This window comes from Drosophila gunungcola, unplaced genomic scaffold (assembly GCF_025200985.1).
Source record: "Drosophila gunungcola strain Sukarami unplaced genomic scaffold, Dgunungcola_SK_2 000001F, whole genome shotgun sequence".
Lineage (NCBI taxonomy): Eukaryota > Metazoa > Arthropoda > Insecta > Diptera > Drosophilidae > Drosophila > Drosophila gunungcola.
The window spans coordinates 20,210,282-20,224,141 of record NW_026453197.1 but is presented as its reverse complement, the minus strand read 5'-3'; the positions used below and the strand labels follow the sequence as shown (position 1 = coordinate 20,224,141).

Below are 13,860 nucleotides of genomic sequence, written 5' to 3'. Positions count from 1 at the left end.
TAAAGTTTTAATCGTTACGGTCCCAGATTAACTTTTTTAATATAAAAAACAATTGTTTTGATTTTAAATTGAGAAATGAAACCATTTTGCATTTTTCTTGAGAATTGTATTTATAAGAGATTTGGGAACGTAAAAACTGAAGTACAGAGCTGTTTAATTGAGTTGCTGAAAAAATTTTCTTATTTGGTTGGACAGATAGTAAGTACATTTGTAATTTAACTATTTATAAAAATCAAATGCAATTTGCTAAGTGATTAAATGGAGAAATGGTAATGGCAGAAATCAGATGCGTTTTGGTCCTAGCAAAGCGTTATTTGCGTACATAAAGATGAGTATAAAATAGTGTAGAGGATCCAATATGCAATATGCAATATGCAATATGCAATATGCAATATGCAATATGCAATATGCAATATGCAATACGCAATGCCTATGCCTGCTGTTCCTCGTTCCCATCGGACGAGGTGTGCCAAACGTGTCCCATCTCCAGGGCCTGCAATTTAAGCAGCTCTTTTTGGCTGTCCTTGGCTTGCAGGTGAAAAACACTTTGCTAAGAGGAGGAAATAAACATTGATTAATTAAAAGTATTTATTAAAGTGTATCTTAGTATTATACGTAGCCGGTAGTTTAGTGGCTACCTGCAACAGTCAAATTGCTCAACATTTTTTTTTGCATCTTTTTAAAATATAGCTATGTCCTTTAAATTTAAAGTCGATGCGAATAAAATTTACCAAAGATATGAGCATTTAAAGCTCCAGTTTGTAAACTTTAAACTTTTTTTTCGAATTGAAATTTTTCAATCGGTGAGCAAAATATAATAAGATCTACTAAGCCAATATTTCTTAAAATAAGCAGGCTTATTAAATATATATATATAAAGTATTTCAACTCTTACATATTTTATTTTTCATATTAATAATATTTTTATAACCATTAGAGCGACTTTATTTTATTTTTACTTTTAATTGCTTTAGGCAATTCTTCTTTAAATTTATCATAAACCTCACATTGTAATAAACAAAATTAGATAAAAAAAAACTTTGGGACTATTTAAGATTTTTAAGAAAAATAAAATAATTTATATTTTCCAGTTAAGTAGTTTTCCTTAAAAAAAATGCCAGAAAAAGCCCGTTTTTATGCAGCAATTGGTGTTAAGAATTAAGATTCAATCGAACCCAGACTCACCTTGACCTCCTTGGTGGTCAGCACATCCATTTTGTCATAGATGATGGCGTGCAGGCCGAGTTCCTTGAGCAGCTTGATGGTGTCCTTGGAGTTGTTGTCGTCGCCCCAGCAGAATAGCACCAGGCCGCGCTCCTTGGCCAGATTCACCTAAAAGCGTCCGTAGCTGAGTGACTCGAGACTGGAGAGTGGATCATCATGTTACCTGACTGGGATCTCGCAGCAGGTCCTCCGTGTGGGCCACCACGCCCAGGAACTCCATGGCCACGGCATGCCACACGGCCAGTTCCATGGAGTTGCCCCTGGGATCCAAATACTGCTGGTACTTCGTAGTCCTTCCGAGTGTTAGGAACATGACGGGATAACGATTTTGCTTGAATCTCAGTATGGTGCAAATATCCGGATCGAAACAACTGAGTACCACGCGGCGATTGCCAGCCTTTCGCAGGATCACATCCAATATGCAATCGATATAGAGATTTCGATCCACCACATGCTCAAATTCCTCCTCCATTTTGCCATCTTCCAGCCTCTGTGACCACTTGATTTCAATGTTGAAACCCACATGCACATCAAGGGCGTCCAAGACATCGGCTAACTGGGGAAAAGGCTGATGCTCCAGCAAGTCATCGTTGTGAAATGAGCGCGTTTCCCTGGACAAACCCTCTGCTATGTGATAGACCTTCAGCTTTTTCAACTGCTCCAGGGTCAACTCCCTCATGGGCAAAGCCAGAAAATCATGCTCCTGCATGCTACACTTTGATTTCAGCGAGACATAGATCATAAAATCATGATAGACCACTGGCACTAGATCTTTGCTCAGTTGAACATCGAATTCCACCATATCGGCACCATGTTCGGCGGCATTCTTCAGGGAGGTAATGGTGTTCTCACGGATCACAGCATCTTTGGCCTTGAAACTGGTGCCCGAACCGCGATGGCCCACATCCAGACCCGTCCACTTGCTATTCCAGTACCGGCCATAGCTCACACTCATGTCCATGTGGGCACATTGCGAGGAGGGCTTTACGATCAGATAGCCCAATCGCATCATGCCCAGCGGTCGATGGCCCTTGGCACAGGTGATGGGCAGCTCCAGATTCCCCTCCGAACGCTTGAAAAGATTGGGCAGCACATAGTGGTAGCCCAAGTGATTCGGCGGTCCATCTTCTTTGGCCACTCGCGAACTGTAGCTGTACAAATCAATCAAATAGGCGGTGTTCTCAAAGTCTCCCACGGTCAGGTGGAATATAACCAAGTCGCTGGGTCCGCAGGCGGTGCCGAATTGCTCTTGACCTCTGACCTCACACTCGTCGGCACTCAAAGTCACCACCTCGCTGAAGGCAAAGGCTGTGGAGGATTCGCCACCATTCTCCTTGGTGTCATGCGTGTCATTCGACAGGGAATCCTCTAGGGGAGAAAGGGGCGTGGCAGACTCACCACAACCGGCACTCGGAATACTCAAATTCATGGGCGTGACCTTGACCTGAATGTGCCTCCTCTTCATGCGCTGCTTAAAAGTGAATGGGGCATAGAAGAACTTCAGCTGAACCAGTGTCTCCTTGGTCAGCCATCCACGATCCACCTTCTCCTGGCCCTTGATCGAGCCAAATATATCCATGTCAGACTTAAGCGGCTGCTCATCCAGTTCCTTGATGGTTCTAGGCTGGAAGAAGAAAGGTTTTCTTAGTCTTTATGGCTTAACAAGCATACAACATACAACAAAACGGTCAAAATTATAGTAGTTTTTTGGCTTATTAAAACAGCAATCAAGAATAGTTTTGAAACACCTTTTCAATATTTTTTAATATTTTCTAAAAGCAAAACTATATTCTTTAAACATTTTTATATTTTAGTGAAGCAAATAAACTATAAACTAGTGGGGCAAATATAGAAATCCACACTTGTAGGTATAACATTTTTAAATATTTTTCAACAAGAAAATAATTCTTTAGCTAATGGAATTATAAATCAAAAATAGTTTATAAGCTAATTTAAAAAAGGTTTTTATGTTTTCGTGACGCTACTACCATTAGCTAAATGGCGCATATATAGAAATCCTTATTTACCATAAGTATATTTTTCACATATTTTTAAATTTAAAAAAAGATCAGATATTAAAATTAATATATTAATGTTGTTCCATTAAAAGATGAACGAGGATTTGTGGTTTTCTTCTTAATTTCGATTTTTAAATTATTAGAAGTTTTAATTTTCCTTAAAAAATTAAAACAATAACCATTTTGTTTATTAAAATAAAATTGTTTTGCTTTTGAGCATTTCAGGTTCTTCCACTACTATTTTTTTGGCCGCAGCTGTACAGCTTTGCGTCCCATACGAGTGCATACAATTCAAAGTTGGACTTCCTGACTCTACTCGTATGGGGTCAGTAGTAAATAAGCAATTTGTAAACCTGTAATTGGGTCTCCCAACGGCGGACCATCAGTTGCTCGGCACCTGGATCCACGGCACAGACCATGTAGCGATAGTCGGTGTCACAGTGCCGCGGAATATAGACCTCGCCTGTCCAGAGATTGCTATCCTCATCATCTGCGTCCTCCTTGGACAGAAGAGCAGCTCCCGAGTGCTGCCAATTGCCCAGAGCCTCACAGTTACCCACAATGGCCAGTTGCTCGTTGGCGGCCAGATCCTGGTTCATCAGTACCCTAAATGTCCACAGTCGATTGGTGGTTATGTCGCCAAAGATCCGGTTAGCGTTTTCCGAGGACGCAGGACATGATGATGGTGCCGCCATCGCATCCTCATCGCCATCGTGCGAAGCCAACCAGTTTTGCATTCTGTCAGGATCAAAATATATAAGAGATTTAAGAGATATACAATGATATTTAAAATTTATTGTTTCAGGTTCTTACATATTAAAATGGGATTTACAAAAAAGATGAACCTAAAGTTAAGATGCCAACAAAAACTCACTTATTAAAACAAGATCTAAAAGTTATTTTATCATGTCCTTAAAGTTCCATCAATTTTTATTTTGTTTTACATATTAAATGCTACTCTATCCTGATGAACTTAAAGCTCGATCTATCTTTTCCTGTCCTTTAATTGAAATTTAAACTTTTGAACACAGCGCAGCATACATTTCAACACAAATTAAACAGATGTTTTGCGCAGTGTGCGGCACTCTCAAATGTCAGCATAGTGCTTTGCAATTCCCTGAGCTTCTCAATGTGCATTCTGTGAACCTTTGTATTGGCACTTTTATACTTCACGCCGTCCAATAGTTTGGCATTAAGATAGGACAGCCATTGTACATTTGTTTTTGGCGAATAAGATGACCAGTTGTTCTTTAATTCACTCCGCATCATTCTGTAGATATCATATTGATAATCGCCTGTGGCTGAAAAAAGTTCCTCATCAGTTGAGAGATCATTAAAGTAGCAGCAGTCATCAATGGTGATTCTTGAAAGCGTATAGTCGATAATAGTAATGGCCACGCCTTTGGAAGGTATAGTAAAATCGCTGTTCTTAAGCTTGAACGATATGTGCTTCTTTTTGGTGGCTCCAATCAATATGTTTCCCCAATGTAGATCCCTGTGCTCAAATTGATACTGTTCTTCGCCAACGGCCAGCGAAAGAATGATCTGTTGCAATGCGTAATATGATTGTTCGGCATTTGAGAATTCAAAATTCGACATGTCGTTGCCGGCAAACTTAAGTTCTAGTACAACGAATAGTTGTGTGTCTCCAAAAACTCCAGGATGGTCATTCTCAGACTCCTTTTCGTCATCGTATCGCTCCCAAAGCTTGGTCAAATGTTGTGGGTACTTTCCCTTAACAAGTGATACCTTGTGTAGACCGGCAAATCCATCGGTACAATTATTTTTACCAGCCTCAAGACTGCTCATCTTTTGTGTAATTATTATTTCGGGCAAGATTTGAGCAAAGGTTTTTTGCTCTTCTCCATTGATTTGCATAGAACCTTCGATTGGAATTATCTTCAATACCAAGTCAGTGTTATTTTTGTCACTTTTCAATTGGCTTGGAGTGTATCGAAAGACTTCGCCGTAGGCACCTTCGCCTATCTTGTTGGTTTTCAACATTTTAGACTCTGCATATGCATCATTGAATGGCAGCGCTTTGCATTGGTTGCAATATTTTAGGACTTCCTGTTCGAAATTGTAATCAATTTGATTTTGTGGTTTCAAAAACACTGACTTCCGACCCTGACATAAAAGGCTTTTTCTTGACTGCGAACAGTTGTTGAGCGATTTGCGCCACTTTCCTGGCTTTAAGACAATTGCTGGCTGCACAGCTTCAACAATCGCATTCAAATTGTTTGCAGAAATCTGTGCATCAGTTGTGGCTTTATTTATATGGTCGATTCGCACTCTTTTCATCAAACGCAACTCCTCATCGTCGCAGTTTTCGTTTCGGAAACCACTTAGTTTTATGCGGGTGATTGGCGACAGTCCGCAATTAAATATTTCCTTTCCCAAACGCTTGTCGCAGGGAGTCGATATAGACTTGTTTCTTGAACCATCTTCGATATTCAAGTGTTTGTTTTTTAGGTGATTCGATTCTATTATTTCGTGCGTGCTGTTTTCCACACTCGAGTCCATGTTAAACGATGCGCTTACTGGCTTTTTTTTTCCTTCTGTATTTGGCAGAAGTGATCGGGAATCGAGTAACTTGTCAAACGAGTCCTTCCATCCATTTTCATCCAAAGTGCTATCCATGTTTTTTGTGTGTTCGTGATTGTGCTTCTAATATTTTAAATCTTAGAGCTGGAAACCAATAGATGAAACAAATTACTTAAGAAATCAATGTGAATATTACAATTTTTGTTGTGTGTGTGTTTGCTAAGGTGACTGTCAAAATAGTTATCTAAACCTATGTGGTAAACAACCTATGGAATCACTTGTATCGAGCCTTTACTGTACTTAACAAGATGATAATTCAATCGAGTGCAAGTAATGAACACATACAATTAATCTAATTTGTTGTTATTGACCTTATCAGTGGGTGACGTAAATTGTTTTTATCACTTACTTTTTGTGTGGGTTGTTGTTGTTGTCGCTCTTGAGTTGAACGAAAACAAAAGCTAAATCGCTTTGTTTTGTTTTGGTTTGCTGCTGTTCTCCTCCGTTGCGTCCTCAATGTTCCTCAATTTTCTTTGATTTCCTTGGATTTTCTTGGATTGTGCAAAACTATAACAAAGAAATGTGCAATAGCATCTGTTTTTTGCTCACGGATTGTAACTAATAAGCACACGAATTATCACTGTATGGCGTTGCGGTTGATTAAATATGTTATAGTAGCAGTTGTAGCGGATAATAATATTATTATCTGGCCGATTTTAGCGCCGCAGGGGCGTTCGATCCGACTTTAATTGTGAGTTGCATTTTTTTTTTATTTTACAAGGGAAATCAGTTAGAGCTGGCAAAACTTCGATGCCTAGGTCGTTCTTATCGATGTTTTCAAAATATCGGTCTTATCGATGTTTGGCGTTGGCTATCAGTGTTTATTCATCTCTAACAACCAAATAATTAACATATGTTATTTAAGCAGATGTTAAGAATTTTAACAGAAAGTGTGCAGGAAATGGTGTGGAACCAGGGTAAGTTTGCAAGATCTTGAGTTAAGTGTGTAAGAACTGGAGTAAAAAGTTAACAGTGGCAAGAAAATATCGTTTGTCTTATCGATATTTCTTTAGTTATTAAATCACTCAGCTTTTGTCAGCTAGCACATATTAAAAGTGGCAACTCATCGCCAAAACATCTGTTTTTGTTTGCCCTTTTGGCGGGAATTTGCCACCTTCCAATTGTTGTTTACAATTTATTATACTTTCTGGTGGACACACAACCAAAACCAAGGATGGATCAGTATCCCGATGAAAACGAGGAGTTCGAGCTGCAGTACCAAGATGAATTGGAGTTGCTGGAGGATTTACCGGACGAGTTTAACCCTTACGATGGTCCCAGCACCTCGAAACAGGCGGCTGAAAAACAAAAGGAAAACCAAGCTCCCTTGGGCTTAAAAGATAATTCCCGCTTTGGAAATTCCACATTGGGATCGCCACAACTATCACAGATTAGCTTTGGAGCCAGCAGTCAATTGGAAACAGAGGATGCAGGCGGAGGCCATGTTAATCGGCGACTTTTCGGGACTCCCAAGGGCCCTCCCGCTGGAAGGGGATGCTCCACGCCCTTCCAGCGAATGCCCGCCATCCAGGAACTGGAACAGACCCAACTCACTTCCAGGGACAAGGACGCCAATACCGCTGCCGAAAAACTCCAGGAAGTTGGCCTTAAAAATGTGAATAAGCGGCGTTTGGAACGTGACCTCTTTGGCGATATCGATGACCTCTTCCACGAATCCTACGAAGATCCCTTGGTGAAGAAGGCCAGAACCGAGGAGCAGCGCGACCACGAAGCCATCGATAAGATCCTCGAACTCCGCCGCAAAATGCGCGAATCCAGTAAAACTTTGCGAAAAGATGATGTTAGCAAATTAAAGGATTTACATGACTTCAAGATGCGGAACCTCTCCTATGAGATACCAAATTGGCCCTTTTTGGCCATCCAGCGCAGTGATCTGGAGCGGATCTATGTGCGGTTCCATTCCGAGGACTACGAGCAAAGGCAGCTGGACATGGTCAGCGCCCGTGGCGAAGTGGTGGGCAGTCTTCTGGGCGAGGCCAAGGACAAGATCTGGCAGGAAGCCGGTGAAATAGTGAGTATTAAAGGGTGATACTCACTCCCAGTTGCAGCTTTAAAAAATTTTCAAAATATTTTATAAAAGTATAACTATCCAATAAAATGTCCCTAAAATTTCAGGTCGATTCAAATAGAGTTGACAAAAGTTATGATCATTGACAAAAAGGCACTTAAACTTTAAAAGCTTTTTTTCAAAATCTCATTTTTAAAAAAGTAATTAAAAAAGATAATTATAATTTAATTGGCAGGCTAATTCAATGCATAAAAATGTATTTATATATATGCACTTTAAGATCAAAAATTGCTCATTAAAAACAGTTTAGTAGTTTATGAAACGAGAAATTCGCATATAGGTTTTTTTTATAGTGCAACTGTGGGAGGCCTTAAACTATTCAAAAAAATATATTAAGACATTTTCTCCCTTAGGTTCTAAGCCGGACTGCCAGCGAATCAGAGGCAGATGTAACCCTCGTGGCCACCAATTCCACCACTGAACCGGGACGCCTTTGGGTGGAAAAGTACAAGCCGCGGAAATACATTGACCTGCTTTCCGATGAAATGACCAACCGGAGTTTGCTCTACTGGCTGAAGATGTGGGACAAAGTGGTCTTTGGCAAGGCATTCCACAGCAAACAGGAACAGGAGGCGATGGCAGGAGAAGCCGGAGGCGGAGGAGGTGGTTCCAATAACCAACTGAATAGCTTCAATAAGCGCACTGGCAAATTCGAATCGAATGGCGGCTGGCGACAGCGCAAATCCCGCCAAGCGCTCAACACAAATGTGGATGCCCTGGGCAGACCCATGCAGAAGGTTGCCCTGCTTTGTGGACCTCCAGGTCTGGGCAAGACCACGCTGGCACACACGATCGCCCGGCATGCTGGCTACAATGTCCGGGAGATCAATGCCTCCGATGATCGCAGTCCGGAGGCCTTCAAGTTGGCCCTGGAGAATGGCACGCAAATGTCATCGGTGCTGAATACAGACAAGCGACCCAATTGTATAGTTCTAGGTGGGTAATTGTTAATATTTGTAACCATGACGTCAAGTTCTAAACTTTGATTTATGTAATGCTTCCTACATTATTGTTAAAACTGCAAGCTAACAGTGAGACCTTTTAACGAGCACTAGCTAATCATAACTGGGCTATTTGTGGGGAGTTTGATTGATTTAGTTCATGATTATAGTTTTTAACATTATAAATAATATACAATTTAATTTTAAAATATTTACCAATGACATCTTTCTTTACAGATGAAATTGATGGTGCTCCCCGTCAGTCAATCGAATATCTGGTCAAGTTCATCAGCGATGGAGTTTTCAACAAAGGCAAAGCCAAGGGTGCCAAAGCTGAGCATAATATTTTAAAGCGTCCCATTATCTGCATATGCAATGATGTCTATGATCCCGCGCTGCGACCATTGAGACAAGTGGCCTTTGTGGTCACTTTTCCGCCCATCGATGCTGCGCGTCTGGCGGAAAGGTACGTCATAATTAAACCTTTATTATTATAAACAATTTATAATTAAAGTTTTAAATCTTACCTTTCAGATTGGTTAAGATTGCCTACAGAGAGCAGCTGAAAACTGATTTTGGTTCTCTGATTGCCTTGGCTGAGAAATCAGGCAATGATGTAAGAAGCTGTATATCATCTATGCAGTTTTTCAAGTGAGTAATAACAAGACGTTTATTAATTGCTTTACTAATTCAATCTCCGTTTTTAGTGCCCAAAAACAGTGCCTTACTCTGCAGGATGTGCTCAATAATAATCTAGGACAGAAGGACAGACATCAAGGCCTTTTTGCTGTGTGGGAAGCTATATTCCGAGTGGGTTATAGTTTTGTTCTATAATTTGTTGGCTTCTAAATTTAATTGAAATTTTTTATTGCAGATACAACGGCCACGCAAAACTCTCCAGACTGACGCGAATAAGGGCGATGAACCCGCTCAGGTCACAATGACCAATATGTCGGTTAACACACGAGTTCGCAATGTTCTGGATGCCGTCCATTCTAGTGGGGATTACGAAAGGTAAGCTAATTTCGATGGTTAAAAAAGTATAGTGTTTTTTATTATTGATTTTTCCATACAAAATTTTATATATTTAATTAAATGTGTATTTTTAAAATTTAAACTTGGAATCTCCCATTTAAGAGATTTTATAATTGAATAGAAATTTGTTTAAAATTACAGAATTAAAATACTTTTAACATGAAAAAAAAACATTTCAAATTTAAATTGTTCAGTTTTATTTTTCATGAAATATATATTTGCTGTCCATGATAAAGCACAAACAATTCTAATAATTTAACATTTTAACTATGAATTTTTGAATTCTAAAAAGATTCGATTAACTGAAACTTTTTTTCAAAATTACATTGTACAAAATATAAATTAAGAAATATTCAGATATTATTTTTATTTGTTAAATTTTACTTTTACAAAAATATATATTTGCTCTTCTAATAATTAAACAAATTAAAGCACAAACAATAATATTAATTAAATCAGATATATTTCGACATAAACCATAATTATCATTTATTTCAGAATTTATAAATATTAAATAAGTATATATTTATTGGCGATATCAGCTTTTGAATTATACTTTATAATTTAACGTGCATTGCAAATCAACTAATTCTGTTAATCCGGGCATATGATTATTATATTATATTATATGTGACAATTAAATATTTCCTTTGATTCGGCAGGCTAACGCAAGGCGTATATGAGAATTATCTGCAACAGAAGATGCCCGATCCGAACCTTACGGGCGTTTGCGATGCCCTCAAATGGTTTTGCTTCACGGATACGGTGCAGCATCAGATTAGCAGACAGCAGAACTACAGTGTGTACCCGTACCTGCAGTACGGCTTTGTCGTCTGGCACTTGCTGTTTGCCACACTGGCCTGGCCGAAAATTGCATTTCCCACGCGTGGCTTTGAGGTGAGTTTGGGAAAAGTTAAAAAAAAAAAAGGAAAACGCTTGCAAAACGATGGCGATGACGATGACGATGACAAGATGATGGCCCCGGGCCACATTATTTCTTTTCATCGCTGCGAAGGCTGCTTCTTTGAGGCAGGCTCATGATTTATGCAGGCGTCATTAGCCGGGGCAAACATCCCCGGCATTTACATTTCCACAGGCCCCTGTGGAAAGTGCATAATCAACACAATCAAGCCATGTAATTTCTTGTCCATTATGTGCCTCAAATGCAATCACAAGATTAATGAGACTCCTGCATAGATTTCGCAGTGTTTACTTTTAAAGGCCAACCCCTTTCTGCACCCTTGCAAACTTCTTGCATCGCAGTGAAGGAGACATAACCGCCTTCATAAAGTATATGTGTTTTTGATCACTAGGAGAGTCGATCTAGCCATGTCCGTTTGCCTGTCCGTTTATATGTCCGTTTGTCTGTCCGTTGTCATATCCGTTTATCTCTTCGTTTTTCCGGTTTTAGACTATTTTTCTTTTAGTTTTAAATCTCTCTGGATAAAACTACTATACGAGAAGTAACCACTATAACAACTGAAAAATTAATTGACAAAAATATCAAACTTTTAAATTATACAAATTTTTATTCAAAATTTGGTAATGGTTTTGTATTATAGAATTATAATTTGTATAATAGTAAATCGGACAACGATTTCATTTAGCTCCAATAGAAACAATCAAGAGGTACATATCCCTTACATTTCTAAACATATTTGCTTAGAAATCAGAATAAAGTAATCTTAAAGCATTCCAAATTTTTTGTGTAGCTGCATTTTATATTATTTTTATGTTTTTCCAGTTCCAGCAGAAGAGCACCAATCAGAGGAACATTTTTCAGGCTCTGTGCAAAGGGGTCACCACCTCGGCGTTGGGTGTGGGTCAGGGCAAAACTCTGCTCCTCGATACGGTGCCTTTGCTGAAGAGGATTCTGTCGCCACAACTTCGCTCCGTGGCGGTGCAGTTGTTGTCTCCAAAGTAAGTGGTCTGGTTTCTTTTATATATAATCCAAAATATCTATAATTCCATTATTAATTAACTTCAGGGAGCAACAGGACTTACGCCACACCATCGAGGTGATGGTTGATCTCGGCCTGACTTTTGTTCAAGTCAAGTCCCAAGAAGGACATTATGTCTTTCAAACCGAACCAGATCTGGATGCACTCAGTACATTTCCAGGTGATTGTAAATTTTATAGAGCTGCAAAGTTCTCAAAAGCATACCTTTAATGCCTCGAATAACTTTTCTTTTAAATAACCAAAATGCTTACTTACCCATAAGCAAAATTAGGTTTAAAAAACAAAAATTCTTTTGCACTTTGTATTGGATGTAAAAACAAAAAATTCTTTTGCACTTTGTATTGGATGGATTTACATTTTTATTTTAATAACTAAACTATATTTAACATTACAAATTTATAAACATTTTTTTATCAACCCTAAAAATTATTAAAAATAGCAAAAGCAAATTTCAAAAGTTGCCTGCAAACCTGTTATGGTTGCTATTTCCATTACTACTATTCTTTTGATGCAAAGCAGACTTAAATCTTATTTATTTTAAATTATGTTTTCAGGCTTCCCTGGTCTAACGCTCCCCTACTTTAGTCGCCAGTTGATAGCCCGCGAAGTGGACTTGGAACGCATACGGCGAGCTGCTCCCAAAGGCGGTGCTCCTTCAGCTCCTTCGGTCGCCAAAAAGAAAACTGCAGGAAGTGCAGCTGCTCAGCTGCCCAATCATTTGCAAACATTGAAGCCGAAACCAATTTCGGAGCCTAATATGCGCAGTGCACCCAAACAGCAGGTGAATCTACTATACACGACGATTTGCATGCCTTGCATTTACTTAGCAGCAATTTACTTGCAAATTTTGCATCGCTCAACCAACAAACAAAATTCGACCCGAGTTCATTTTCATTCTCATACTAAATTGTTTTCCTCTGCCATTTTGCCGAAGCTCTTTTTCTCGTGGCAAATCCTTGAAAAGCTAATAACCCATAAGGGGATTCCAGCGGTATTGTCATCGGAGTCGTAATGTGGGATCAACGCAAACGAACATTTATTGCCCATCTTAAACGAAAGCAGCTTTTGCTTATCTTTATGGGGGTATTTCTTTGTTGTCTTTTTTTCTTTCTCTAGACGTTATATATTTGTCTGGCTTAAAGAGATTGTATAAAATTTACTCTATAGTCTTTAAAATAATTTGCTTATCAATGTCTAAAAGTGCAATTTAATACGTAAATTAATACGAATTATCTTTGATTTCAGCTAACCAAGGACTTTTTTGGTCGCATTACCCACAAAACGACTTCAAAAAATTCAACAGAGGAGGGTAAGTTTTTGCAATCCTCTAATTTAATTATTTTTATTAAACTTGTGTTATTTCTGAAAGCCAAAACCGATGCCATTGTAAAAAGCCCCATTTGGTATCGCTATAAGGAGGGTTTCAACAATGCCGTCCGCAAGGATGTTCACATACACGAACTACTCTAGACCACTATTATTTTATTATTCTCACTTAAGTCAACACCTTTATTTATTAAATAAAAAAAGTAAGTGCAACGCATTAACAGAAATATTAAATATTTAAAACTACTTTTACCATATTTTTTAACCGTTAAGAAATATCATTGTCAAATTATAGCTTTTGATGATGAGTTGTAAGTTTAAAAACATTGTTGAGCTTCAAAAGGGTATCATTCTCTGATTGCCTAATAAATGTCTAAAACAATTAACTTGGATTTTAATGTAAACAGTTCGGTTGACGTCATTTTTAGATAGTTTGAAACAAGTCATTTAAAATGGAATATCTTGGGGGGTGGAAAGTTATAAGTATTTAACATTATAAAGTTTAAGCCCTTTTTTTGCATTAAGGGGTTTCACTGGCATCTTGCAGCTTTTGGATGAGTTGTAACCGCCAACCGTTTGATTTCTTTTATATTATTTATTTGTGTAAATGTGTACCACACACGATTGTACTATAGTTGGCTTTGCATTTCTTATCGCGGCTT

At 38.6% G+C, this 13,860-nt stretch overlaps 3 protein-coding genes across 6 annotated transcripts; 1 reads left to right on the top strand and 2 right to left on the bottom strand.

Annotated features, from left to right (window-relative positions):
- Positions 1–137: 137 nt before the first annotated feature.
- On the bottom strand, positions 138–6,335 carry LOC128263018 (glycerophosphocholine phosphodiesterase GPCPD1). Of its 4 annotated transcripts, XM_052997653.1 has the most exons (6): positions 6,196–6,335; positions 3,596–3,980; positions 1,388–2,848; positions 1,186–1,332; positions 429–550; positions 138–372 (listed from the first exon to the last, which is right to left on the bottom strand). In XM_052997653.1, exons 2-5 carry the CDS (start codon positions 3,977–3,979, stop codon positions 431–433), a joined length of 2,112 nt encoding a protein of 703 aa, XP_052853613.1. In that variant the 5' UTR covers position 3,980; positions 6,196–6,335; the 3' UTR covers positions 138–372; positions 429–430. The 4 variants fall into 4 exon arrangements, with proteins under 4 accessions (XP_052853613.1, XP_052853611.1, XP_052853614.1 ...); XM_052997651.1 differs by having other exon boundaries at positions 138–550; XM_052997654.1 differs by lacking the exon at positions 6,196–6,335 and adding an exon at positions 4,117–4,246 and having other exon boundaries at positions 138–550.
- LOC128263020 (serine/threonine-protein kinase haspin homolog) lies at positions 4,219–6,337 on the bottom strand. Its single transcript, XM_052997659.1, has 2 exons — positions 6,196–6,337; positions 4,219–5,930 (listed from the first exon to the last, which is right to left on the bottom strand). Exon 2 carries the CDS (start codon positions 5,880–5,882, stop codon positions 4,287–4,289), a length of 1,596 nt encoding a protein of 531 aa, XP_052853619.1. The 5' UTR covers positions 5,883–5,930; positions 6,196–6,337; the 3' UTR covers positions 4,219–4,286.
- A 593-nt stretch (positions 6,338–6,930) lies between these two features.
- Positions 6,931–13,741, top strand: LOC128263017 (chromosome transmission fidelity protein 18 homolog). Its single transcript, XM_052997650.1, has 12 exons — positions 6,931–7,878; positions 8,289–8,871; positions 9,114–9,342; positions 9,411–9,527; positions 9,584–9,686; positions 9,751–9,890; positions 10,574–10,808; positions 11,656–11,831; positions 11,899–12,032; positions 12,427–12,653; positions 13,118–13,181; positions 13,242–13,741. Exons 1-12 carry the CDS (start codon positions 7,021–7,023, stop codon positions 13,340–13,342), a joined length of 2,967 nt encoding a protein of 988 aa, XP_052853610.1. The 5' UTR covers positions 6,931–7,020; the 3' UTR covers positions 13,343–13,741.
- Positions 13,742–13,860: the final 119 nt, after the last annotated feature.